The 23,700-nt window shown below is 32.4% G+C and overlaps 4 protein-coding genes across 10 annotated transcripts; 1 reads left to right on the top strand and 3 right to left on the bottom strand.

Moving 5' to 3' along the window:
• The first annotated feature begins 231 nt into the window (after positions 1 to 231).
• On the top strand, positions 232 to 13,148 carry LOC100780024 (protein DETOXIFICATION 34). Its single transcript, XM_003533555.5, has 9 exons — positions 232 to 1,144; positions 5,874 to 9,717; positions 10,124 to 10,749; positions 11,095 to 11,151; positions 11,258 to 11,496; positions 11,818 to 11,936; positions 12,462 to 12,548; positions 12,682 to 12,740; positions 12,861 to 13,148. The coding sequence occupies exons 2-9, from the start codon at positions 9,403 to 9,405 to the stop codon at positions 12,889 to 12,891; spliced, it is 1,533 nt and encodes a 510-aa protein (XP_003533603.2). The 5' UTR covers positions 232 to 1,144; positions 5,874 to 9,402; the 3' UTR covers positions 12,892 to 13,148.
• Positions 4,008 to 5,986, bottom strand: LOC100779482 (amino acid transporter AVT1I). The gene is made up of 3 exons (XM_014762402.3): positions 5,845 to 5,986; positions 5,132 to 5,703; positions 4,008 to 4,799 (listed from the first exon to the last, which is right to left on the bottom strand). Exons 2-3 carry the CDS (start codon positions 5,603 to 5,605, stop codon positions 4,464 to 4,466), a joined length of 810 nt encoding a protein of 269 aa, XP_014617888.1. The 5' UTR covers positions 5,606 to 5,703; positions 5,845 to 5,986; the 3' UTR covers positions 4,008 to 4,463.
• Positions 13,149 to 13,899: 751 nt separating the features above from the next.
• Positions 13,900 to 21,042, bottom strand: LOC100804817 (uncharacterized). 4 transcript variants are annotated; one of them, XM_041005173.1, is made up of 8 exons: positions 20,904 to 21,029; positions 17,304 to 17,542; positions 16,788 to 16,894; positions 16,562 to 16,617; positions 15,586 to 15,709; positions 15,378 to 15,484; positions 14,463 to 14,532; positions 13,900 to 14,357 (listed from the first exon to the last, which is right to left on the bottom strand). In XM_041005173.1, the coding sequence occupies exons 2-8, from the start codon at positions 17,528 to 17,530 to the stop codon at positions 14,254 to 14,256; spliced, it is 795 nt and encodes a 264-aa protein (XP_040861107.1). In that variant the 5' UTR covers positions 17,531 to 17,542; positions 20,904 to 21,029; the 3' UTR covers positions 13,900 to 14,253. The 4 variants fall into 4 exon arrangements, with proteins under 4 accessions (XP_040861107.1, XP_040861108.1, XP_014617891.1 ...); XM_041005174.1 differs by having other exon boundaries at positions 13,985 to 14,357; positions 17,304 to 17,512; positions 20,904 to 20,992; XM_014762405.3 differs by lacking the exon at positions 17,304 to 17,542 and having other exon boundaries at positions 13,985 to 14,357; positions 20,904 to 21,042.
• Positions 18,852 to 21,042, bottom strand: LOC102668061 (Yae1_N domain-containing protein). Of its 4 annotated transcripts, none has more exons than XM_026123611.2 (2): positions 20,904 to 21,042; positions 18,852 to 19,469 (listed from the first exon to the last, which is right to left on the bottom strand). In XM_026123611.2, the coding sequence occupies exon 2, from the start codon at positions 19,436 to 19,438 to the stop codon at positions 19,022 to 19,024; it is 417 nt and encodes a 138-aa protein (XP_025979396.1). In that variant the 5' UTR covers positions 19,439 to 19,469; positions 20,904 to 21,042; the 3' UTR covers positions 18,852 to 19,021. The 4 variants fall into 4 exon arrangements, with proteins under 4 accessions (XP_025979396.1, XP_040860770.1, XP_006588337.1 ...); XM_041004836.1 differs by having other exon boundaries at positions 18,852 to 19,554; positions 20,904 to 21,035; XM_006588274.3 differs by having other exon boundaries at positions 18,852 to 19,441; positions 20,904 to 21,034.
• Positions 21,043 to 23,700: the final 2,658 nt, after the last annotated feature.

The following is a 23,700-nucleotide window of genomic DNA, read 5'->3' on the forward strand; positions in this document are numbered from 1 at the left end:
TCCCTGAAAAATCTCAAAATTTTCCTCTTCAAATCTTTATATCTCATATTTTATAAAACCCTTCAATTTATCAAAAAAATTTATGAAAATTCTAACTTTTAAATATTTAAATATTCAATGCATAAAAAAATAGTGGTGCTGGTGCAACTTGCCCTTATTCTGGTAAAGCATTGTAGCACAGCAGCTACAGCTAGCTTAGCTATAACAAGCTAAATGTTGAGCAACTTTGGTGCAATAATTTTGGCTCTTGGATCCCACCACAAACCCCTTTCTCTCATGTTTCAACACTTTATAACAGATCACGGTACTGCTAGTTTTTCTGATCTATCCACGTAGCATGCATTCATGATCAACTCTATTTCAAAACAGCATTATTCATTTTTGAAACCGTCCCCGCTAGCCATTATTTAACATACTCCTTAACAGTTAACATTAACGTTAATTATTAGAGAGAAAATAATTCCTCCATTTTACTGCTTTCTTCAAGAAGTGCGTTAACCAACGGGGAATTTGCATTTGCTTCCCTATATATACGATACACTCTCATACCATTGCTTCCCTCATAATCTCATTTCATTCTACATCTCACTTTTTTTCTTTTTTTATGTTTTCCTAAAGTACCCTCTTCTCTTTTTAATATTTTCCTACACAACACCCCTCATTAAATGAGGGTTGTGTGGTCAGTTAATACCTTGACGCACTACACACACCAACGTTTTCCCAATATATAAGAGGACCTCTCGTCTTTCATCATCACAACATAGCCGCTGCATCTAAACCTACTCGGTCTCACCACCCTCCGTTTTTCAAACTCTCCATCCTTTTCACTCATTAATAAACCATGATAGGTCCCTTTGGTCCACCATGAACATCAAGCAGAAGAATTGAACTATCTCGCAGCTGGCCATAACCATGAACAAGCCTAGAGCCTTCATGCATGGCAAAATACTAGTTAACAGTTACATACACAAGAAGTGTATATTAGACCACTGTAAATCAGCTTACTAAACATATATATCTCTGGCAATCATTCACATGGAAATCTAATAATCACTTCCTTGAATGTAACTGTTAATGCTTGTGATGATGCCAGAAACAAAAGAGATGCTGACAAGCAGTCAACAGCACGTAATGTCGATTCTAGGTATCTATGCTTTATTATATATTTTTAATTTTTTCTTCTTTTGGTTTTACTGTGAATTATTGAAATGAAAAAATATATATATAAAGTAGATGGTGCTACGTCAGGATTACCTTTGAGATACCTAGAAACTCTCTCCAAAGGACACCTCCGTCAAGTAGTAGTGATGGATTCAGCACAAGAGTCAGTGAGGATAATTTATTTTTATAAAATAATTATTATTATTATTATCATACATATGAAAAGGAAACGTGAAACATAATCAATTGTACAATAAAATAATTGCCGCTAAAATCTTTAATGGTATTTCATATTGCCGCTAAAAGAAAAAACAATTGCCACCGTATGTCATTGGAGTAGTGTGTTTGATAAAATTTAAAAGACCCAAAGAACAAAATTTGACAAAAGGTTGAAAAAAATGAGGGACAAAAGGATAAAAACACTGGAAATGAACTTGTATTTTTTTTCCTGAAATCAATTATATGACCCATTAGCATGCTATTAGTAACAAACCATGGTAAATATAACATACAATTGGGAATTAGCTACTAAACATACAACTAATCCCTATGATCGCTTAAATATTTTTAACAAAACTGTAATATACCAGGAGCCATGGCATGGACAAGCATCAAGGGACCAAAAAATAGGCTAAGTACAAAGAAAGTGAGAGAGTTTCTCATTTCTATAACCAAATTAACGAAACCAAGATTTTATCTTGTTGGTATTCTACCTTCTTTTAATTACCACATAATTGAATCTCTGTTGTCATTTTGGCAATGTTAGGTCTCTCTTTCTCACTCTCTGCAGTCTAGAAGGTTTTCACTCTCTTAAAAAATGGAAAAACCAAATTGCAAGCTTTGCAAAGTTTCTATTCTTGTTGGCTTCTCTGTTTTTTTAGTGGAGAAGGAAGTGGCAAGCTAGTAGTACCCTGTTCGCAAGGGCTGACTGGCCTTTTATCAAATTTGAAAGCAAAACTAACTCGTAATGTAGCAAATGTTTGTAGCCCCTATTAAAGATAAAACAAGTAATCAGTAATCACTACTCATAATGCTAAGTGATTGGTTCATAGCACTCTGTTGTTGCAAAAAGCTTCCTCTTAATTCTACTATTTGATTAACAGAAAGAATCAGAAAAAAAATTACAATTAAACTAAATTAAACATGACTTATAAACAGAAGAGATATGGCTAATTTCTTAACATAACCTCTTAAATAATTTCTAGATCCATGTAATAAAATTGTAGAATTAATTTTAAAATGCTTATAAGTTTTCCAAAAATCTAGTGTTTGGGACCCAGCTGGGAACCAATTTTTCCCCTCCAGTCTATGAAAGCGAAGCTAAACAAACCGGCCGTATCATGGAGTAATATATGTCAAAATAAAGAAAGAGTTAACAAAATTAAATTGAATGATGTCAGAAAGATGTCATTTGAATTATATATCTATTGTAAAAAAATGGTCCCTCCTGGTTAAATTAATACACAAGAGAGACTGATGGAGATTGTCTTGTAGATCTTGAAAAAGCAACTCAAGGCAGAATTGGATTGCATCAGAGACAACAATTATGAAATAATAATACTAGACTTGCATTACACCACATCTAGTACTATTTGCTCCTTTTCTTTCTTCAAATGATTTCCAATTCCCAACTATAACCTTGACTTCTTCAATTGGGGGCTGGGGGCCAACGTAACTAATAATGTGAGAATATATCTTTCAAAAGCAGAACAGTCTATATTAATTAGCGTGGACACAAAATAAAATGTAATCAATATATATATTCTCCTTAGCTAGGGTAAGTATGGGGGGGGGGGGGGGGGGGGACCATGCAAATGAGGAAAGACATGTTGAAAATAATATCTTCAAGGAAGCCGTGTTCAGTGGTCTAGTTTATTTTTAACTTCTAAGATAGTGAAAATTAAAATGTACTACTAGTAAGAGATATGTCATAAAGCATCTTAGTATATATAGTAAGGCACCTCGAGGAACTTGCTGGTTCTTGAATCAGTATTATCTTAATTAACATGACGTGGATGAGTGAAATGGTAAGTGAGTGGTGATAAAGTGGCTACAAACAAGGTAATTTTGGGAAAAAGAATAAAGTGTCTGCCTAATGCATGGAAATATCACTTCATATACATATGTCTAAAGGTAGTAGCGGAATTTAAGTATCGATCGTTTGAAAAGATAATGAGGATCAGATAATACAAATTTATATAATTGAAATTTTACACATATAGTTAATCATGTGTGATCAATATTGATCACAATAATAATTTTATACAATCATATTTATTTATCATTGATCATTTATAAAATAAAATTAACTTCTTTTTTTACAGAATCATAAGATGGACATAATTGGGTTTACATTGATCAGTGTAACGAACTTTTTCCCATTCTTCTCACACACTCCCCGGCCACTAATTACTCGCATGCACTGCAATTTCACACACAAATAACTAAACAAAACTCACACATTCTGTCTTTCATTACATGCACATGCCATACCAATCAAATATTTCTCTCTGTCACCGCAACTACCGTGACCTCACCTAACACTCACCAACAATTCTCTCTAACCTCTATCACACACACAATACCTGTCTCTCTCTACTCTGGCCATAGCCTGCACACTTCATCCCTTCTCTTTTTAAAAACTCATTCATCACGTCATAACTCAAGTTGTTCAACCGAAGTGGGCAAGATGATAAGGGTACCCAATATCACAAAGAGTTTCTTCCCACCAATTGTCAAGCCAAAGTGCAAGAAACTAAGAATATCCACATTGGGGAATAAGTTACTCGGGTTATCACCTTCCAGAATCAAGGAACCTATTAAAACCAAGTAGAGCTAGTTCCGTGTATATTAACCTGATATTATTAGCCTTCCTGTCTTTCCAAATGCAAGCTCATCTACATCAGAACCTATCTTGATATAACTGTTAGCTTCTGAAAATCACATCTAAATCGTGGAACCAAACATGCTAATACTAGCTTCTATCCAAACGTGGATTTTCACGTCAAATGACCTTGGCATCGTGTGTCCAAACACGTGAACATGCTGACTATCTCACGCCAAAATTTCTTCCTTTCATATACATGCACCCAAAAAAATTGGGTGTAATTTTTACATTTTCCTTACAAATGATGCACTATTTCCATGAGAGAGGTGTAGGTCCCGGTTATTCCCATTGCTATAGGTGCTATTATTATTATCACCATGGCTACTATCTCACACCCAAATTTTCTCTAAGTGCCTGAAATCTTCAAGTAACGAAGGCATAGAAACATAATAGAAGCTGTAACACTTAGAAACGCTCAAGAAAGGGACATGAGATACCCAAAGAAAGGAACAACAAGGGCAACAGTAGTAGTTCTGATTACTAAGACAGTACTAATCAGGATTCTGGTCGCTCTATTCCTGTAAGTCCTTGGAAGCAAGTCTTTCAAAGCATTGGTAATAGGTGTTACCATCAAAGCAAACTTGGATATGGGATTGACCAAGGTAGTACATATTGCTATTTTCGGGCTTACTTTATTTATTTTCAGGTTTAATGTGACCTGTGATTCAACCTTGGGACCAAACATTAGGCAACAAATTATAGCCATGGATGCATAACCAGCAGTGCTTAAGAGAAAGCTAACAAGTAGTACCTGCAATGTTAACGAAAATAAAATTCTTTAGAGATCAGAGAAAGTAAGAAAGTAAAGCTACGTTTACACTACATAAATAGAATTGAATTTGCCACTTTAATTCAAATCATTTCAGAGGAGCTAAATTCTAGAGAGATTAAGAGTGTGTTTGGATACAATTTACGTTGAGCGTATCAACTTAACTGTCTTTCCATCACGATAAAGCAAATACCTGTTTCTCAGTTTGGTGCATTAGAACGTGTGTCTTTTCGTTTGACAAACTTATAACTACAATCCAAACACACACTAAAAGCAAAACACATCCAGAATATATAAAACAGTAAAGCACTTACATTAGAGAACTGGTGTTTGTTTCTCATGGAATTGTACAAACTGGGGAACACAGGATGTGCACAATAGCAAAAGGCATATAAGCTAACAGCTGTGGGGTTTCCCTTCCAATTAACAAGAGTTCCCTTTTGATGAAACCCAACTCCATCAAATGTTGCAGTCCATGATATTGACAGAATAATGATAGCAGAAGCAAATACCCTACTTGCAGATACGTAAGAAAGTATCCTCAAGTTGTCCAAGACAAGGGCAACCAATATCACAAACAGTTTCTTCCCACCAATTGCTAAGTCAGCTGTATGAATCTCCACAGTGGGAAATAAGTTACTCAAGTTATCACCTTCGAGAATCAAGAACCCTACCGAAACCAAGAAGAGCTCCGTGTATATTAACCCTGATATTATTAGCCTTCCCGTCTTTCCAAACGCAAGTTCGCCCATATCAGGGTAGGTTCTGATATTCGAATCCTTATCCATTCATCTTTTAATCAACACGCCTGTGTAAAATGTCGCGGCAGCAATAGCAAACAAAAGAGCCAAGCTTAACCAGCCCCCAGATGCAAGAGTGTACGGAACTGAGAGTATCCCAACACATGAAAACCAAATCCACACACACAAAACATAAGCATTTTTATTTTTTTACATAAAACAGCATCATTAAACATAGATTTCTCATTGATAAGTAAAGGAAGTGAATGGGTAATAGATAATGAAACCTGATACTGCATTGATTCCGTTAAAGCAGGTGTGAAAGAAGGATGCAGTATTTTCGGTAGAAGGATGAGACAATGGCTCTCTCCTCATCTATGGAATGCACCATATTAGTATCGAGAGCTAACTGATACTAGCCAGGGTTTTAACTAACTATACAGATAAAAAAAAAAAAATACAAACTGCTTGAACATCACGATTCTGCCTCAAGGGCTACAAATAACCTAGTTAAAGGTGAGCATCCACTTGGCAACATCTCATCATCTTGGGAATATGCAGGGAATTGGACGGTGGAGGATTAGGAGAGGGAATTTTGTTGGAAAAGGAGAATTGAATGTGGGGTTGGTGAGAGTTAAAGAATGGAAATTAGCAAAGTTTAATTTAATTATTGTACTACGTTTTTGTGTTTTTGGTACAGTACGTGGGAACTAAAACAAAGAGTCTTGCATTCCAAATCTTGAACCAGCGAGCTAAGATTTCTGCCACAGCATTAATTATTATCTCTACATGAGCCTAGAAGCTAATATTCTGGTCGTCCCAAGATTGAAGAATTTGGACTAACTACATGCAGTCTAACTCGCCAATTAACAACGAATCTGTGTAACCACGTTCCATTCTTGCCGCAAGAAATTCCGCTATAAAGGATCTCCTTCCCCCATTGACCCCACCTACCTCACTCATCCCTTTTTACTCCTCCTACTCTTATGTTATATCACTCACATTTGTAAATTGTAAATATAAAATATGTAGTAGGGTTTTTCTTTTTATGGAAAAATAAAATTCTTGGGTGGATACACACCTAACAAGTAACAACTAATAAAAATATTATAACTAGTAAAAAAAGGTATTCATCTTTTTTTAGAATTATTTTGATTCCTTCTAATTAAGAGTATGATATAATTAGTTTTTTTTAATAAGAATTTGATCTTAAGATATATGAAAAATATGTGGAGAAATTCTTGAGTGGGCAAAAATTCAACATTAAATATTAATATTAAATGCATACAGTCACTGTTTAATACTCTATATATCATAACATGTATAATGTAAAAAGAAAAAATAAATTCTAAATTTTTTAATATAATATTAATAAATTCTAAATTGTTTAATATGCTTCAGTTTGTTAACTCATATTTAAGAACAAATGTTTAGACCATCTTATCCGGTAAATAAAAACAGCCAAGTTTATAGACTTAACACTAAAACTAACTCCCTTTAAAAAAAACTACAACTAGCTTCCTAAAAAATAGATAATTAATCCACCACGTTAACAACATAATCCTAAACATGGGTAACTGAATAACAACAATAGCAAAATCAAATAGATAAATAAATAGAAACATAAACCAAAATATTTGACTCACTTAACATAGTTTAAATTTGTGTTAAAAGTAATTAATTTATTATATGATCACATAGTGAACTTTGTAATTATTATGTGTCACTTAACATAGTTTAAATTTGTGTTGAAAGTAATTAATTAAAACTTGCACTTTCAAATAAATTTCAATTTAATTGGATTGATCAATTGATGAATTTTTTTTACATTTTTTTATTTTTATTATTTGAAATAAAATTAATTTTAATTTTAAGGGGAGCAACCATGGGCTTCAGCCCCGCACCCAACTCCCTTTCAAAACTAATAAATATATATTATGTAACTATATTGATATTACAATATAATATGCCAATATAACTATAATGTAGTAATATTTATTTTAGTAGCATGTATAAGGACTCATAACGGGTAGTACTTAACATGCATGTGTGTATACGTAGCAATTCTTTCTCAAAATATAATATGCATTTTTATTTATGAAAATATTGTATTATGCAAAAGAAACTAACACATAACAGGCTACTTTTGGTTTGCTCTTCATTCCTATGATATTGTTTCTTCATTGTAATGTTTCAAAGCTTGAGACTTTTTTTTTCATTTTTAGATTTCACATTACACTTATAAAAAAATCATTATTAGATATATAGTTAGATTTTAGTTATTTTAGTTTAATGTGCCCAAGCTTAGTAGTGTTCAACGACCATTTAATTTCCAGTAATCACTAATTATTTTTTTGCTATTTATTGTAACCTATGTGTGCTTATCTTTATCAGGAGAAGAACAATGTAACTTTATTTCTCTATCCACTATTTTTTACAAACTAATTACATTTATTAAGATTATATTAGTTTAAAAATTATTTTACATTTATTTTATATTTAGAATAATATATTGATGATTTGTTGTTGTTGTTTGGTCTTATACTATTGTAGATGGTTGTTTAGTCTAAAAATCGGTTAGTACTTGTTTATATGGTGTTTAGTTTAGTCTCTTTTTTTTTAATTTAATTAATCCTTATTTTATATTTTTTCGGCTAGCCCTCCCTACAATTAACTTCTGGATCCCTGTCCCTAACAATATTAAAGATGGATACTAAATAAACTAATGATGGTGAGGTTAATTTTATAAAATTGTTATTTCTTGTCATCTACTTCCTTTGAATTCATTAATACACAAAAATATAACTAATTTGACATTAATTAAGAAAGTTAGTTCTATAAAAAATAATAATGTTATTCCTAAAATATAATTGTTAACAAAACATGAAAGGTTCATATAAGAAAAACCCTTTGAAACTTGCTCTATGATTGTAAGGCTGGAATGTGAATAAATTCAAGTATAGTAACTCAAATAATTAAGATAACTTAAACAATTCAAATAATAACTTAAATAATTAATGCAAATAGTAACTCAAACAATTAAAATTGTTTAACAACGCAAATGTAACTCATTTGAAGTTCTTTTATTTATTTTTTGGGAACACGTTGAAGTTTTTTTTTAAGTAACTAATAAATCAAAATAATACATCAAAGAGAAAGTAACAAATCAATATAGTACATGATGATTATTGAAGAAAATTTCATGCTATTGGCATATTAATCAAATAACAAGCGATTCTAAATTTATGAATAATTATAAATAGATTTCAAACTCTTAAATTTTATTACAACCCCCTCTTGTAATTAGCTGCAGCAGGAATCTTCGAGAATGTGGTTATCCTTATGTTTATGTGATGTATGATGCACAAATGTCATGTAGTGTCATTCTATCATTTCTATCTTTGGCCAACGCAAAGAAAAACGCAGAAAAGCAGTAAATAACGGTAATTTTTGCTGAAAAATAATAATGTAGGAGACTCGGTCTTCTTATCCGTTGCTTGTTCTAGATGATTTCATTCTAAGGCAAGCCTAAACTATAGCCAACAAAATCTTGTATGTTTCTGCAACCAATGAAACAACAAACGAAACTTGCTCAAAACAAACAAATAAGGAAGGGAAAAAAAATAGAAACAAACAAAAACCACTTTTCTCCTTGTTTTCTTAATTTTTTCTTCTCTTGCAAGAGTTAAGCTTTTTCATGCAATTCTAACACCTGAAAGAAAGAAAAAAGGGTTCAAAGAAAATCTGCCAAAATAGGTAAAGGAAGCAAGGAACAGAATGGAGGAGGAGAGAGCAGTAGCTCATCCTCCTCTGATGAAAACTCTCCTAGGAAAGGCACAACAAAGATGGAGACACCATTAATGTTCAACAGTGATCTCAATTCCACGGGGACCACAGAGCTCCAATATGCTCCTGAGGGTCTAGTTGACACAAATGGAGGAGACTACACTGAAATGAGTGGCCTTGCAGATTTCAAAAATGTGTTCTCTGTGGAATCCGTAAAGCTCTGGACAATTGCTGCACCCATTGCCTTCAGCATACTATGCAATTATGCTGTCAATTCCTTCACAACTATCTTTGTTGGCCATCTTGGAGATTTAGAACTCTCTTCAGTTTCACTCTCTCTCTCTGTCGTTTCAAATTTCTCTTTTGGCTTCTTGGTTAGCTTCTAACTTCTATCAACTCTTGGATTTTTCCCCATGCTTTTTATATATACAGCAATATAGACTATTCATGCTTGGTTTTGCTTTTTTTTTTTTTTGCTTGATTTCTTGAATGGTATACGCCCATGAATACGTGACTTCCACTTGTTACTAGACAATAGACATATTCTAGTTGAATTATAGGAAAACCTTCCCAATTGACCAAAATTTTGACTTCAATTAGCAAATCAACCAAGGAAAATATTCAGCATATATACGCCCATTTTCTTTTCAGCTTATTTGTATAGACATGCACTTTTGAGGTCCAAAGTATTGTCACTTTCTGGGAACAAATTGTATATTTTAACCTCTTTTTGCTCATGTTTAAAAAATGGGGCATTGAATTTTTGCATCAAATTTGCAGCTTGGTATGGCAAGTGCACTAGAGACTTTATGTGGGCAAGCATTTGGTGCTGGACAAGTAGAAATGTTAGGGGTCTACATGCAACGTTCTTGGTTAATCTTATTGGGTGCATGCATCTGCCTCACACCAATTTACATTTATGCTGAGCCAATCTTGTTACTCCTTGGACAAGAACCTGAAATTGCAGAGTTAGCTGGTGTATTTACCATTCAATCCATCCCTCAGATGTTTTCTCTAGCCATCAATTTCCCCACCCAGAAGTTCTTGCAGGCACAAACCAAAGTGGGATTTCTTGCATGGGTTGGTTTTGGAGCCTTTATTTTTCACATTATACTTCTATGGATTTTACTTAAAGTGCTTGCATTGGGTACAACTGGTGCTGCTGTAGCCTATAGCACAACAGCTTGGGTTATTGCTTTGGCTCAAACAGCTTATGTGATTGGTTGGTGCAAAGATGGGTGGAGAGGCTTCTCGTGGTTGGCATTCAAGGATCTTTGGGCCTTTGTGAAATTGTCTGTTGCTTCAGCAGTCATGCTATGCTTAGAGGTTTGGTATTTTATGATCTTAATTGTGCTCACTGGACACCTTGACAATGCAGTTATTGCTGTTGGTTCTCTTTCAATATGGTATGATATCAAATCCAAACTACTAATACATTTCCCCCCTATCTTCTTAACGAACCTTGAATTGAAAACAAATCTAGGACTTAACAAGTTCTTTTCGCTTCGTTTTCTGTTTTCTAATATTTGTACGAGAAATAATGAAAACAATAAATATTATACATAAACTAATTTTAAACTTACACGGGAGAAGCTGATTCACTTTATTTTTTTATTTTTCTCTTGTAAGTACTTATTGATAAGTTTATCCAATTACGACTCCAGGACGACGTGGAACAATATTAATTATGTTATTTTCTCTTAAATAGTCTTGGTGCTGATTAGATTTTTGTTCTGCTTATCCTCTTTCAGCATGACTATCAATGGATTTGAAGGCATGTTATTTATAGGGATCAATGCAGCAATTAGGTAAATTCTTGATTTATGGCTGATTTTTTTCCCCATCTTAGTGTAAAGGTTATTTTACAACTTCTATAGGAATGATGTATTTTTATTTTTATTTTCACTTTCTCAGTGTGAGGGTTTCCAATGAGCTTGGATCAGGACGCCCAAGAGCGGCAAAATATTCAGTCATTGTCACAATTATTGAGTCCCTCGTCATTGGGTTAATTTGTGCAGCCATTATTTTAATAACAAAAGATCATTTTGCCATCATTTTCACTGAGAGTAAAGAGATGATAAAAGCAGTTTCTAAATTAGCAGGCCTTCTTGGGTTAACCATGATTCTGAATAGTGTTCAGCCAGTTATATCAGGTAAGAGGATCTTAATAACTTCTATGATATAAGTTGAGTTGAGATTGCCTAGACTTGCTCTACTTTTTCAACGTTTAAAGCAACCTCTCTTATAAGAACGCAGTATATTTTTTAAAAAATAATTAGAGGGATTAGTATATATAATGTATAAGAGAGATCCGTGTAATGTTTTTCAAACAATTAAAGGAATTAATGTAAGTGTAGAAAAAATGGAAAAATTTTGTACAATCTCACAAAACTTCAGGAATATCAATATAATTTACTCTATAAATTATTACTATGTAATAAGCATAATTGTGAAATGTTTCTATATTCTTGCAGGTGTTGCTGTGGGAGGAGGGTGGCAGGCTTTGGTGGCTTACATCAATCTATTTTGTTATTACATCATGGGACTCCCTCTTGGCTTCCTTTTGGGTTACAAGTTGGGTTACAGAGTGGAGGTAAAGTACACCATTATCACTCAAACCAAAACTAACCAAAAGATATCAATTTTGTTTTCATTCTCCCTTGGGGTGAAGGGCATCTGTCATCCTGCTGAAATTTCATCAATAAGTTTAGAGTAAAATATCAATTAAATCCTGAAATTAGAATCACTGGCCCATTTGATCCAATCAAATCAAATTTATTTCTTGACTTTGGACATTACATAAAACTAATTAATAAATTATATACGTGACATTGTAAGTTTATTAATTTTTATAATAGTCTTTTTTTGATAGTTTCTGATTAGTTGTCGTTCTAAAAACTTTTACACTCGTAAAACATGTTTAATTGATTAAATCAAACTAATTTGATCCTTTACTTAGACCATTATCATTCAATTTAGTTTTTGGATTTAATGTACATTAATTAGTCAATTCGATTCTTATTATTAGTGACCAAATTAGGTTATGGTTGTCAACTTAAGGAACTAAATTGAGTGATTTTGTAATATTAGATACTAAATTGACTATGGGTTGTTTCAGGGTATTTGGGTTGGAATGATTTGTGGGACAATATTGCAAACGCTCATCTTGTTGTACATTGTCTATAAAACAAACTGGAACAAGGAGGTGAGAACCAGTGCTTTTCTGGGTAACCATGAAATTAATATTTCATCAACTAATATAATTGACTAAAAAATGAACAAATACAAGTATATATTGCATCTTCTTCTTTTCTTTCCTAATTAAGCTCAAATTTCAGGTTGAGCTAGCATCAAGTCGAATGCGGAAATGGACCGGACAAGAAATTGAAATTAATTTGTAAAATTAACGAAACTCAAACCCTTTTATAATTTTGTGTATATTTGTTATGTGACAAAGATGTTCATGTCTTAGCTATAGCAGAAGTTTCTTATGTTTTTGTTTGTTTTTCTAATGAAGGGCAAATTCTCAGCAACCAGTCACACATTAATCTCTTTCAAACCAAGAGATGGCTGCATAGAGATGGCTGAAGTGGACTTTATCTCTCTTAACGAATATTTTTTCATATATAGTCAGTGATCGATATGCTCAAGAAATTTAATCACCTGCAAATTTTGTTAGACTTTTTTGGTGGACCAGCTTTCTTTTCTTATGTGATAATTATCACAGTTTGTATTCTTATCTAAAATTTTTATAGGTTCTTTGAATACTCTTTTGTCATATTAATAATATAAATTAATTCATTAATTTGATACCTTTAATTTAATGCACCTTAGGTTACAAAATGGATAAATTATACTTTGCATCTTCTATATTTATTTAATGTCTTAATTGATTCTTTATCTTTTTACCTTTTTTTTCAATTAGGTCCTCTATCTTTTCTTTTCATTATTAATTATTCTTTTATTGTGAATATATCTCAGTATATATTAAATTATTTGGTCCCTACTATTTTTCAATATGAATTTCACAATTTTTTTATACTAAGACCGATGTAAGATTTTAATTTATTTATTTTTCAAAATTTATTGCTATTTGGATTTGGAAGAAACAAGTCAAACTTAAGCTTTAAACTTTATAAATAAATCAAACTTATTTAAGTAATTAGTAACCTTAACTATCATGTCATCTATGCATTGAAAAGAATTTTTTTTTATCAGATTCATAGTCAATAAAAAATAAAAATCAAAAAGAACAAAAAAAAAAACCAACCAATATAGAAAAACAAACCTGCTAAAATAATATATATCAAAAAGAAAAAGTTCCCCATTGGCCATTAATTCCTAACTTAATAACAAGTAATTCATTTTAATCTTCAATTTATTTTTCAACCCCCCCCCCCCCCCCCCCCCCAAAATAAATAAATAAATACCAACTTACATTTAAAAGTTTCAGCGTAATAGTATCAAAAGTACGATTTTCTTTTATGACTTTCGCCTATTTCCTACTCAGTGATTGCACCTTTGTGAAAAGAAAAAAAAAATGTGTGCTGAAAGAATGGCAAATGAATTGTCTCATTTCTCATTAGAAAATATTTGCTTTGTAAAAAGAACTAACAAAATTAGTAGGGAACACTACCGGAATAGGGTGAAATATTATCTCCTCAACACTACGTTTTGTTTTTGTGGTGACGGTTCAATAGATCCTCCCTAGACTAGAACTCAAAAGAAACACAAAACAACAAAAACCTATATAATTAACAAATGTCTTTAAAATGTTTTGTAGGTAAAATCTCTTGAGCTTCCCTCAAAATATCTCATTCATAGAAGATAGTCATGGATATAGATCAATGGGTTGTAAATAGATGAATGAGGAAAGAAATTTGGATTTGGACCCCAAAACCGATAAGGAGCTAAGAGGTTTTCTTGGGTGGCGCCATGTTAAAGAGAAGGGAAACAACTGCATTGACGGTACAAAGCTTGAGCACCGATAAGGTTACCATGTATAACAGCAAACCTGCAAAGTGAAGCTCACTTACTACTACAATTCTACAGATAATCAAATTAAGACACAAATTTGTACCAAGAACAACAAATTTAGAATTTGAAAAGAAAAACTTGCCAATTTGAAAATGAGATAATTCATTGACGTCATACTTCCCTGTTTTCCAAAGTTTAGAATCCTGGATAGCCTACAGAAGAGTTCCAAGCAATAATGAGTATTTAGAAAGAAAACACTCAACTTCCAATCATATACTTATGAAACAATGCACTTATGCATATATGTAACTGTACTACATACGAAGCCAATTAAACCTGTGTGATGGAACTATAATACTTTTCATAACTTGTAGAGCCCATAAGCTAGTGCAATACATTTATTGTACTGATGTACTATAATTGCAAGTTTAATTATTCAATATAACTTATGCCATACGCCTTTTGTGGGATTGCTGGCCCAAGCAGAGGAGAAAAAGAAATAATACAAAAGGGAAAACAATAAACAATTAAAACTCAGATTTTTCCAATAAAAGTAAGGTTCAAACACTTGTTATGTCTCTGGTGGAGAAAGAGGCTTAGACAAAAAAAGAACAAAAGACCGAGGAATAGGCTCGTAAAAGGAAGAAATAATAAATACACTACAAATAAATCCAAAGTAGACACCAAAGCACGTGAGACCTCCTTGTGTAGACCCTCATTAGTCCAAATTTAAAAGCGTAGCTACCAAGTACACTTCTGTTAGAAAGGAAACTAAAACCAAACCCGCACAAAGTTAATAAAACACTAACGTTCGAAGTACTGATTGAGCACAACTGGTGTGAATCCCTATGCAATGATCAAGATGACTAATATTAAATAAGAATAAGAATTATGTACCAAAAAACAAGTATAAAAATTATAGTATTGACATTAGTTCCTAACTTCACCAAGAATTTAGTTTCACATCAGATGTTTACTTCTTAGCTGCCATGTTTCTTTCTTGATAGTTAATGAAGTTTTTCTTATAAAATCTCCTGTCAAACACTGACATGTTTACCTTCAGCAGCAAATGCTGTTGGGCAAGAGAAGCAATCAAGAGAAGCATTGCTATAGATGATACAGCAGCATAAAATCTCAACAAACCAGACCGGCTTCGTCTTCGACCTGTCACAAAATTGAGAGATAGCTTACTAAAAAGGTTAAAATAAAAAGCTCAATAGAATACAAAGGAAAGTAAAGAACTCTGGGTTTAGGCATTTAGCAACCTATATTCCCAATTATTAGTGAAACAACACTAACAATAACAGATGAATAGGCAACTGTATTTGGAGCGTCTGCTTCTATTCCTGGTAAATATGTAAGTGTCACTCCTATTAACAGCAACACAGCCTGCAGGGAACAATTTCAAATTTTAGCATATATTAGACAAAAACAAAGATGTCATTAGAGAATACAGATTCAGCATTTATAATCACAAATCATTAGCTAAAGAAATGCTATTACACTACAAAGCTATTCCAGGTTTGCATCCACTAAAACTTCATGAGATAAACCCTTAACTCTTATTATAAAAACACTCAGTATGAACTGTAGTTTGAAAGCAACCCAAAATAGTTGACTACACTTCATAATTTATAAATGTTCTTCATTAATATAAGTATACGACCATCTAGAAATCAAGTTAATCCAATGGGTTCTATCTTGCTTTAACAAATATGTCAAGGGTAGTCCATTGTAGGAAAATAAACATGTTCTGTAGAGTTGTACCTCTAGAACCAAAACAAGGCCAACAATTTTTTTCATGTTTTCTTTTTAAGGGAAAGAACATAACAATTGGTAGAGACCTTCCCTATCCAGAAATTTCAGTTAGAATGCTTTCTATGTAAAAATGTCTATACATCATGTTTACCCAGGCCTCCAATTATTTATATTTCTCAAATTTTCTCCCTTTTCCCAAAACATTTTTGACATTATAGATTACACAGGCCCTAGAGAATAGAGACAACCAATTCATACGGTACCCACAGAACAAGCAGATGATTTTTATCAGGTATTAAGATTCAGCCACTTTATAGAAACTATAATTGATCAAACTCTGCTGCCTATAACTTGCATAAACTGTCTAGTTCAGAAAACATTAGAGCAGTTTATACTAGAGACAGGCATTTTCTTTCCATTTGCAAACAGTAGACATAGAAATCCAATAATAATAAAAGGAAAAATAAATAAAATCCATGATACCTCAGTGATAAAGTAGAGAGACAGGCGTTTCTTCCCCTTTGCAACCAGTTGATACCCTAAATGGTATATTGGTAAAATATCAAAACAAAGACCAACAAGAATATTAATAAGATATAGCTAAAAGGTAAGCTATAGAATCAACCAAGTGCAACTGTACTAAAAATATGTATATCATTAATTAATAAAAGAAAATAAATAGAGATTAAGGTAGAAGATTGAAGCTAACTTGAATCGACTACCATACGGTAGGAGTAATCGGAGCCATCAGTTCCAGAAGGCCTTCCAGAAGTCAAATTTCTATGCTGCATCTTATTTGCTTTCACACCTTTTGAACTGCAGATGGCAACTCGCTAATTTTATTTATCTCTAACCCTTTTAAGGAGTAAACTAAAAACAATGGGAACATAAAGAGAACAGCTTCAGAGATTATCCCTACTTTGAATTTACTATATATCAGAATTAGACATAACAGGTTGTTCTCTCAATCTCTCCAGCACATGATAGCAATCAAAGTTTTGCTTTCTAGTCATGGTATGATAAATCATGTTTTTTTTTTTGAACGGCCAAAGATAATATTATATATATGGTAAAAATAGTACCAGAAGTACTACAAGGAAACAAAGGAGATAATATCTCCTAAAACACAAGAACATAACCATCAAAATAACAAACCAACAAAGAACAACAAGGCCCAACCCTACAGAGCACACACTAGGTAAAAGCCAAAGACATAGATGAGGACCATTGGTGGAAAGGAACATTAAAATCCTTTTCCCACCCCCTCAGCCATGACCAAGTGAGAAAGATTGCATTATCCACCAATTTGGAGATGACAAAAGACTGATTATTAAAAATCATGTCATTTCTGAGGTTCCATATAGATCTTGTAGCTGCTATCCACCAAATCTTCCTCCTACTGTTGGAATCCCTCGAGCCAGCCAAGGAACAGTGCTGAAGAAAGTTATCCATAGGCTTACAGTGCTGATAAATCATGTTTGATTTAGAGGTAAACCTTGTAGACCACAATCTTAACGCTCTATGGCTTATCTATGAATTATAAAATGATAAAGGTTTGGGTCTTATTGCTATGCCACATAGTTTTAACTCTTGTTAGTTTTGCAGCATAAGTTGAATTGGAGCAAGTTGTGAATTGGATGACCATGGATGACATGTTCAATTCTTTGATCAACCTGATCACCAGTAAGGAAGAGGCCAGAAGGTTGGCCTTAAGGATTACTTCAAGGTAGGTAAGGAGCTCAATTTCTACAGTATGTCAACATCTAGACCTCTATCCAACCTGACCAGCTGCTATCCGTGGGCCAAAGCAAGTATTTCCCTGATGGAGGAGTTGATCCAAAACTAAACTCTCATGGATCCTTAAATCTGCAATTGCAAGAGATCACTCCAGGTCAAAATAATTTGTTTTTTGCTGATGTCAAGATTGTGTATAATGGTTATCCGAAATCTTGCATGATATGATATTTAATTTTGAACCACTTATAATTTTTTCAATCTTTCTTCTAGAAAAATTCTTGTGCAGAATAACACCAAGTTGGGATAGTTAAACAGATTACAAATTGGAATTTTTATAAACATTAGCACAAACCAATTTACTAAATAACTATTTAATATTTAAAATGATGATGTATAATTGCTTATTTGTTCTAGATATGTTGTGTAGAGAATGTTTATACAAGAATCATTGCTTTTTGTCATTTTCTGCATAATTGTTAGGGTCACATAATTCACAATCAATTTGATATGTATTAACAAGCAAAGGATTCATATCGTGTGATAAATAGCAATTGGCTTTGAATCGTGTGCATAAATCAGTTCACTTCCATACCATTGATATAAATCACATGATTCAATAATTCATATTGAGACACAAAAAACTTCACAGATTTATTTATAATTTTATTAATGGTACAATGTAAAATAGTTGTACTCTAACAACCACTTGCCTCAAATAGCTAGTGCCTTGGATGGATCAACAATAAAATAATCAACCTTAACACTTATGAGGAACATTTTACTGTCTTGTATAGTGCTTTCCAATAAAACTTCCCATTATCTTAATGGAAAATTAAGAGCATTTTAAGCACAAATAATACATGCTCTTGTAGCAACATGAAACTCATCTGATATGAACCTTGGCCTTACTAAATCGTATTGAATCAATTACAAATCACACAATTCCAACAATTATGCACAAAAAAACAAAAGAAAGCAGTTATTCTTGTATAAATATAAATATTAAATATTCTCTACATGACTTATCAAGATTGCGTTCATAAACAATGTATACATTATCATTTTTATTATAAAATAATTATTCAATACATTGACTTACACAAAATGTTTGTAAAATGAGAACATGTAATTTGTTCATTAACTTGCCCAACTCAGAGTTTTCCTACACATGGATATCCCTAGAAGACTGAAAATATCATAAGTAGCTCAAAATTGAATATCATTGGCTTCTGTAGAAGATTTTGGATAACCATTATACTCAAGTTTGACATGCAAGGAAGAACAAACCATCTTGAACTTGAGCCTGAGGCTATCCATGATCTCTTGCACTTGTACATTTTCCGGATCCATGAGAGGGTATTTCTGGATCAACTCCTCCAACTGGCCAATAATTTTTGTGGCCCGTGGAGAGAAACAGGTTGGGTCGAGCTGGATCGCAGTAGTCCAGATGTCGACACAACCCCTATAGAAACCAAGCTCCTCGCCCACCTCAAAGCCAACCTTGAGGCCGACCTGCCTAGCTTCTTCCTTGCCAGTGACAAGGCCATGGCTGTAGCCTTCGTCATAGCCTTCCTTGTAGTGGGTGTCCTCCAAGTTCAGTGAAGAATCAAACAAGTCATCCATAGCCTACTCCAACACAACAAACGCTACAAAACTGGCGTTGAGATCAAACTAAAGATAGCATAACAACAGGACCAAAACCAACTTCAACTAGGTGATAAGCCACGATGCAGGAAACACTAACTTGATCAATAAATGTTATGCAAATAAACAACATGGGTCAACAATGAGAAGAAAACAGGCCAAAACATAATGTCAACAGTACCAGGAAATATTAGAAAGAAGTCTACATTGTAACAGTTCACAAATCAAGCCCAAATGCAATAATCATAAAATTCATAATAAATTAAACAACAAACATAGAGAATACAGAGTGATACTTATGTTGCATGCATACATACATACATACATACATGTATATATATACACACACACACATCCACTGGTGGAATGTTAATGTAAACAGTGCATTCTGTTATGATAGAAATCTATTACTTTAGTTAGAAATCTGTTATGATAGAAACAGTATGTAAGATTTCAGTTAGCTATTGGGCCAATATACATAGCCCTCTCGGATGCATCATTTTTAGTTGTTCAATATACTTTTCACTTCCTTCAGAATTATTTGATGGTAGCAGAGCTCCATCTTGGAGCAGTGCTGTGCTAACACACCTATCAATGCCTCGCAACATAACCATGGTGGTTCTTCTGCAGAGGTTCATGCATTCAAATCCCACTAGTGATCCAAATGTTGCTATCCTATCAATTCCCACCTTTCATATGATTCCTTATCACCGCAACACAAAGCCTACTCCCTCTCTATTCCCCTTGATACAAAACCTTCTACCTATAACCTAGTCATCAAACATCGGCATTGGATTCATGCCATGATAACTGAGTTGCAAGCCTTAGAAGCTAATGGAACATGGGTGGTCGTAAAAAAGCCTGCTGGCGTGATCCAAATTGGTAGCAAATGGGTTTACAAAATCAAGAGAAAGGCAGATGGTTATATTGAAATTTGAAAGGTATAAAGCACGGTTAGTTGCAAAAGGTTATAGGGTAGGTTTGGTTTTCCATTTTGGTGACATGTTTGGTTACACCCAAAAGTACGTTTGCACATGAAAATTTTGCCTGGAAACTTAGTTTTGCAGAAGTAAGACTTGGGTTGCTTTTACAAACTTTAATCCCTTCATGCACTTAATCAAATAGAGGGTATTGACTAATTCGACACTTTTTTCTTTGAAACAAAATTCTAGTAACTATGACACACAATAATACACATTCACATTATCACATAACCCTCAGCATGGTTTGAACTCCTGGATTGGGGGTCTAACTCGAAAACATATCTGAATATCAATCACATAATAAATCATAATGTGGCTGCCTATCTAAAATCAATCACATAGGCGATGGATGAAAGATACAGAATCAAGACTCACAAAATAGATAAAAACAGAGTCTTTTACTTTCATTTGTTCAGAACAATACAATACAGAGCAAGACAGGTTCACGAACGGAAACGCACCTTTTCAAGTTTGAACCGCGACGGCGGCGGAAAAGCACTGACGGAACCGTGACGAGCGACGTAGTGAGCTAGGGCACGCAAGCTAGTGTTAGATTTGGGGAATCTATAGGTATCAATATTTTTTAAGCTAAGGTATCATTTTTTTATTAATTATCATTTGATACGGATTTAGCTATTGTGGGTCGGAAAACACAAATGTCGAAAAGAATCCAACGGATTAGGGGCATCGGGTGTAAGGTTATCTTGTCTTTCCATGAGAATGATTTATTTAATAGAAAGAGTATATTCGATTCTTACGGGGAAAAAATGGATTGTCGAGAATCATTAGGGAAAAAAAAATCTGAAATTTGATATAATTATTTATACTTTAATAGTAGTATATAATTTTACACTAAATTATGGAGTAATAGAAAATTTTATGTTTTGGAAAAGAAAAGAAATCCTGCTATCAAAAAAATCACCGAATAAAATAGTAAAATATTCTAATTATAATGTAGGGAAAAGTTTAAAAAGGGTAGAATTAGCAATGAGAACAAATATAACATTAAAAGTAAACATGTGACTTAACTCTAAAAGATTTTATTATATTATAGAGGAAAATTAAACAACCTCATTTGACAATTATTACACACTATTATAAAAAAATCTTTTGCATTGATTTTATAATTATTATAATGTGCTTTTTATTATCATTTTAAATTATATATGAACTAAAAGGACTATCATTATTCATTAATAAAATATTTTGTAAATAATGTGTTTATAAGTGAACGAGAATATACTCTTCTTTTCAATAAAAGATGTCATAACCTTAATTCACTAAATGTTATAAAAAAATATTTATTTACTTGTAAAATAAATCCACATTATAAGAATGTTTTTAATTATTTATTATGTTTTAATTATTTATTTGATTGTAAATAATGTTTTAATTATTATTATTATATTTTAAAAAAATTGTCATTTAGGAATTTCAATTTCTGGCATTTGGCAGAGGAATTTTTAATTCCCTGAAAATCTTAAATTAGGAATTTCAATTTCTCATGTTTAAAATCTATTTTAAAAAATATCATTCAAAAGAATGTTTCCAAAAAAAGAGGTTTCCACAAAATTATTTCTAAATGGGAGGTGAAAATTTAACTTTCCCTGGTTAAAAAAATTATTAAAATAAAAATATCATAATATTTTATCACATTACTTTTATAAGATTATTCAATATGATAAATAATTAAAGTAATCAGTAAAAATTCCACATTACTTTTTTACTCCTAGAAAAATTATATAAATATTTCTAATAATATTTATGATCAATCAAATATATTTTATTCATCCCTAAGAAATATAAATCCTATAAAATTATGATTCGCATGGAAAAATTTATCTTTTAACAAATATTGTAATGTTTGTTGTCACAATAAGAATTCTAACACAATTTCAAAATTAAATGTTTAGTCTTTCGAAACTTGAAGGTATTTTTTAAAAACATAAAACATAATTCAAGCTATAATTTTATCACTGCTCAAGATTAACAACGCTCTAAAAAAAGGGTCATAACTCATATTTTGATTTAAAATCCTCTCCAAACATGTTATAGGGCAAAATATAATTTTAGTCCCCATGCCGATTGGCAGTTGTGTACTAAGAAGAATATGATGTGGGCTGCTATAGTTGAGGCTAAATATAAATGTGGCACCATAATGATTCCCAAAATGTCTAAGAGGGAAGAAAGGCTCAAGTTTTATGAAGGGAGTCAGTAATTGCTGGGATGAAGTTAAGAATAGCAATGACATGAATACCCTGTCTTGACAATATGAGTGACTTCATATAACAATCTGGTCACTGGGATGATCACATACTTGATGCGTGTTTATTCCCCAGGTAGAATTATGGGACATTGTTCATGGGATTAGAATTGCTTCATCCAGAGGTTTTCAGGTGATGTTAGTTGAATCAGATTCACATTATGCTATATCTCTGCTTGAAGGATCTTCTGAAAATTCTAATAAATATTTTCGGCTAGTGTCTATGATTAAAGATTTAATTCATAATAAAGGGGTAGCTTTTCTTGGAAGCATATTTATAGGGAGGCAAATAATGTAGTTGACTCCTTGGCTAAATTTGGTCTATCTATGGATGGGGATGGTAGAATTTGTGATGTCATGCCTGATTTAATTTCTACTTGTGTTCAAATTGATGCTTATGTTGTTCTCTCCCATACTGGGACGTAATAATATATTTTCTTTGAGGCTTTAATCCCTTTTGGCAAAAAAATAATAATAAATAAATAAGTCCTTTGTTCAAAGATTCTGCTAAACACCAAAAAATTATTAAACACATTTTAAATTATTCTCCCATCAATTTTTAATAGTTTTTAACTACCAAAAAATAAACTATGTCATAAATATTTTTAAATAATTAAAAATTAAGTGTCACATCATCATTTAATATAGTCCATTTGATGATAAAAATAAAAAATTAAACAAAAAATATGAAAAAACAAGATCAATCAAATATTAATTCAGGAACTAAAAATAAAAATATATTGAGAGACTAAAAATATATTTTAGTCTATATTATAATATAATTGGATACTTAATTTTTATATCTTCTGTCATTTTTACTAAGGTTAAACCATCATTTTAGAGGAATTAAAAAAATTGGCAACAACTTTTTTCCCCAAAATCACTTCCATTGCTCACCGTATTTTACCACAATTAAGTAAAGACATAACCACACCATTTCCTCAACAAATCAGGCTCAAACAATATGATAAAACTCACGGACTTTCAATAACTAA

Source organism: Glycine max, chromosome 9 (assembly GCF_000004515.6).
Source record: "Glycine max cultivar Williams 82 chromosome 9, Glycine_max_v4.0, whole genome shotgun sequence".
NCBI lineage: Eukaryota > Viridiplantae > Streptophyta > Magnoliopsida > Fabales > Fabaceae > Glycine > Glycine max.

Coding starts and splice junctions, on each gene's coding strand:
- LOC100780024 (XM_003533555.5), top strand. CDS start 9,403: ATGGAGACACCATTAATGTTCAACAGTGATCTCAATTCCACGGGGACC. Junction 9,718..10,123: donor ATTTCTCTTTTGGCTTCTTG/GTTAGCTTCTAA, acceptor TCAAATTTGCAG/CTTGGTATGGCAAGTGCACT. Junction 11,937..12,461: donor AGTTGGGTTACAGAGTGGAG/GTAAAGTACACC, acceptor GGGTTGTTTCAG/GGTATTTGGGTTGGAATGAT.
- LOC102668061 (XM_026123611.2), bottom strand. CDS start 19,438: ATGGATGACTTGTTTGATTCTTCACTGAACTTGGAGGACACCCACTAC.
- LOC100779482 (XM_014762402.3), bottom strand. CDS start 5,605: ATGGATAAGGATTCGAATATCAGAACCTACCCTGATATGGGCGAACTT. Junction 4,800..5,131: donor ACAAACACCAGTTCTCTAAT/GTAAGTGCTTTA, acceptor TTAACATTGCAG/GTACTACTTGTTAGCTTTCT.
- LOC100804817 (XM_041005173.1), bottom strand. CDS start 17,530: ATGGATAACTTTCTTCAGCACTGTTCCTTGGCTGGCTCGAGGGATTCC. Junction 16,618..16,787: donor CCGTATGGTAGTCGATTCAA/GTTAGCTTCAAT, acceptor TATACCATTTAG/GGTATCAACTGGTTGCAAAG. Junction 15,710..16,561: donor CTCTCTACTTTATCACTGAG/GTATCATGGATT, acceptor TGTTCCCTGCAG/GCTGTGTTGCTGTTAATAGG.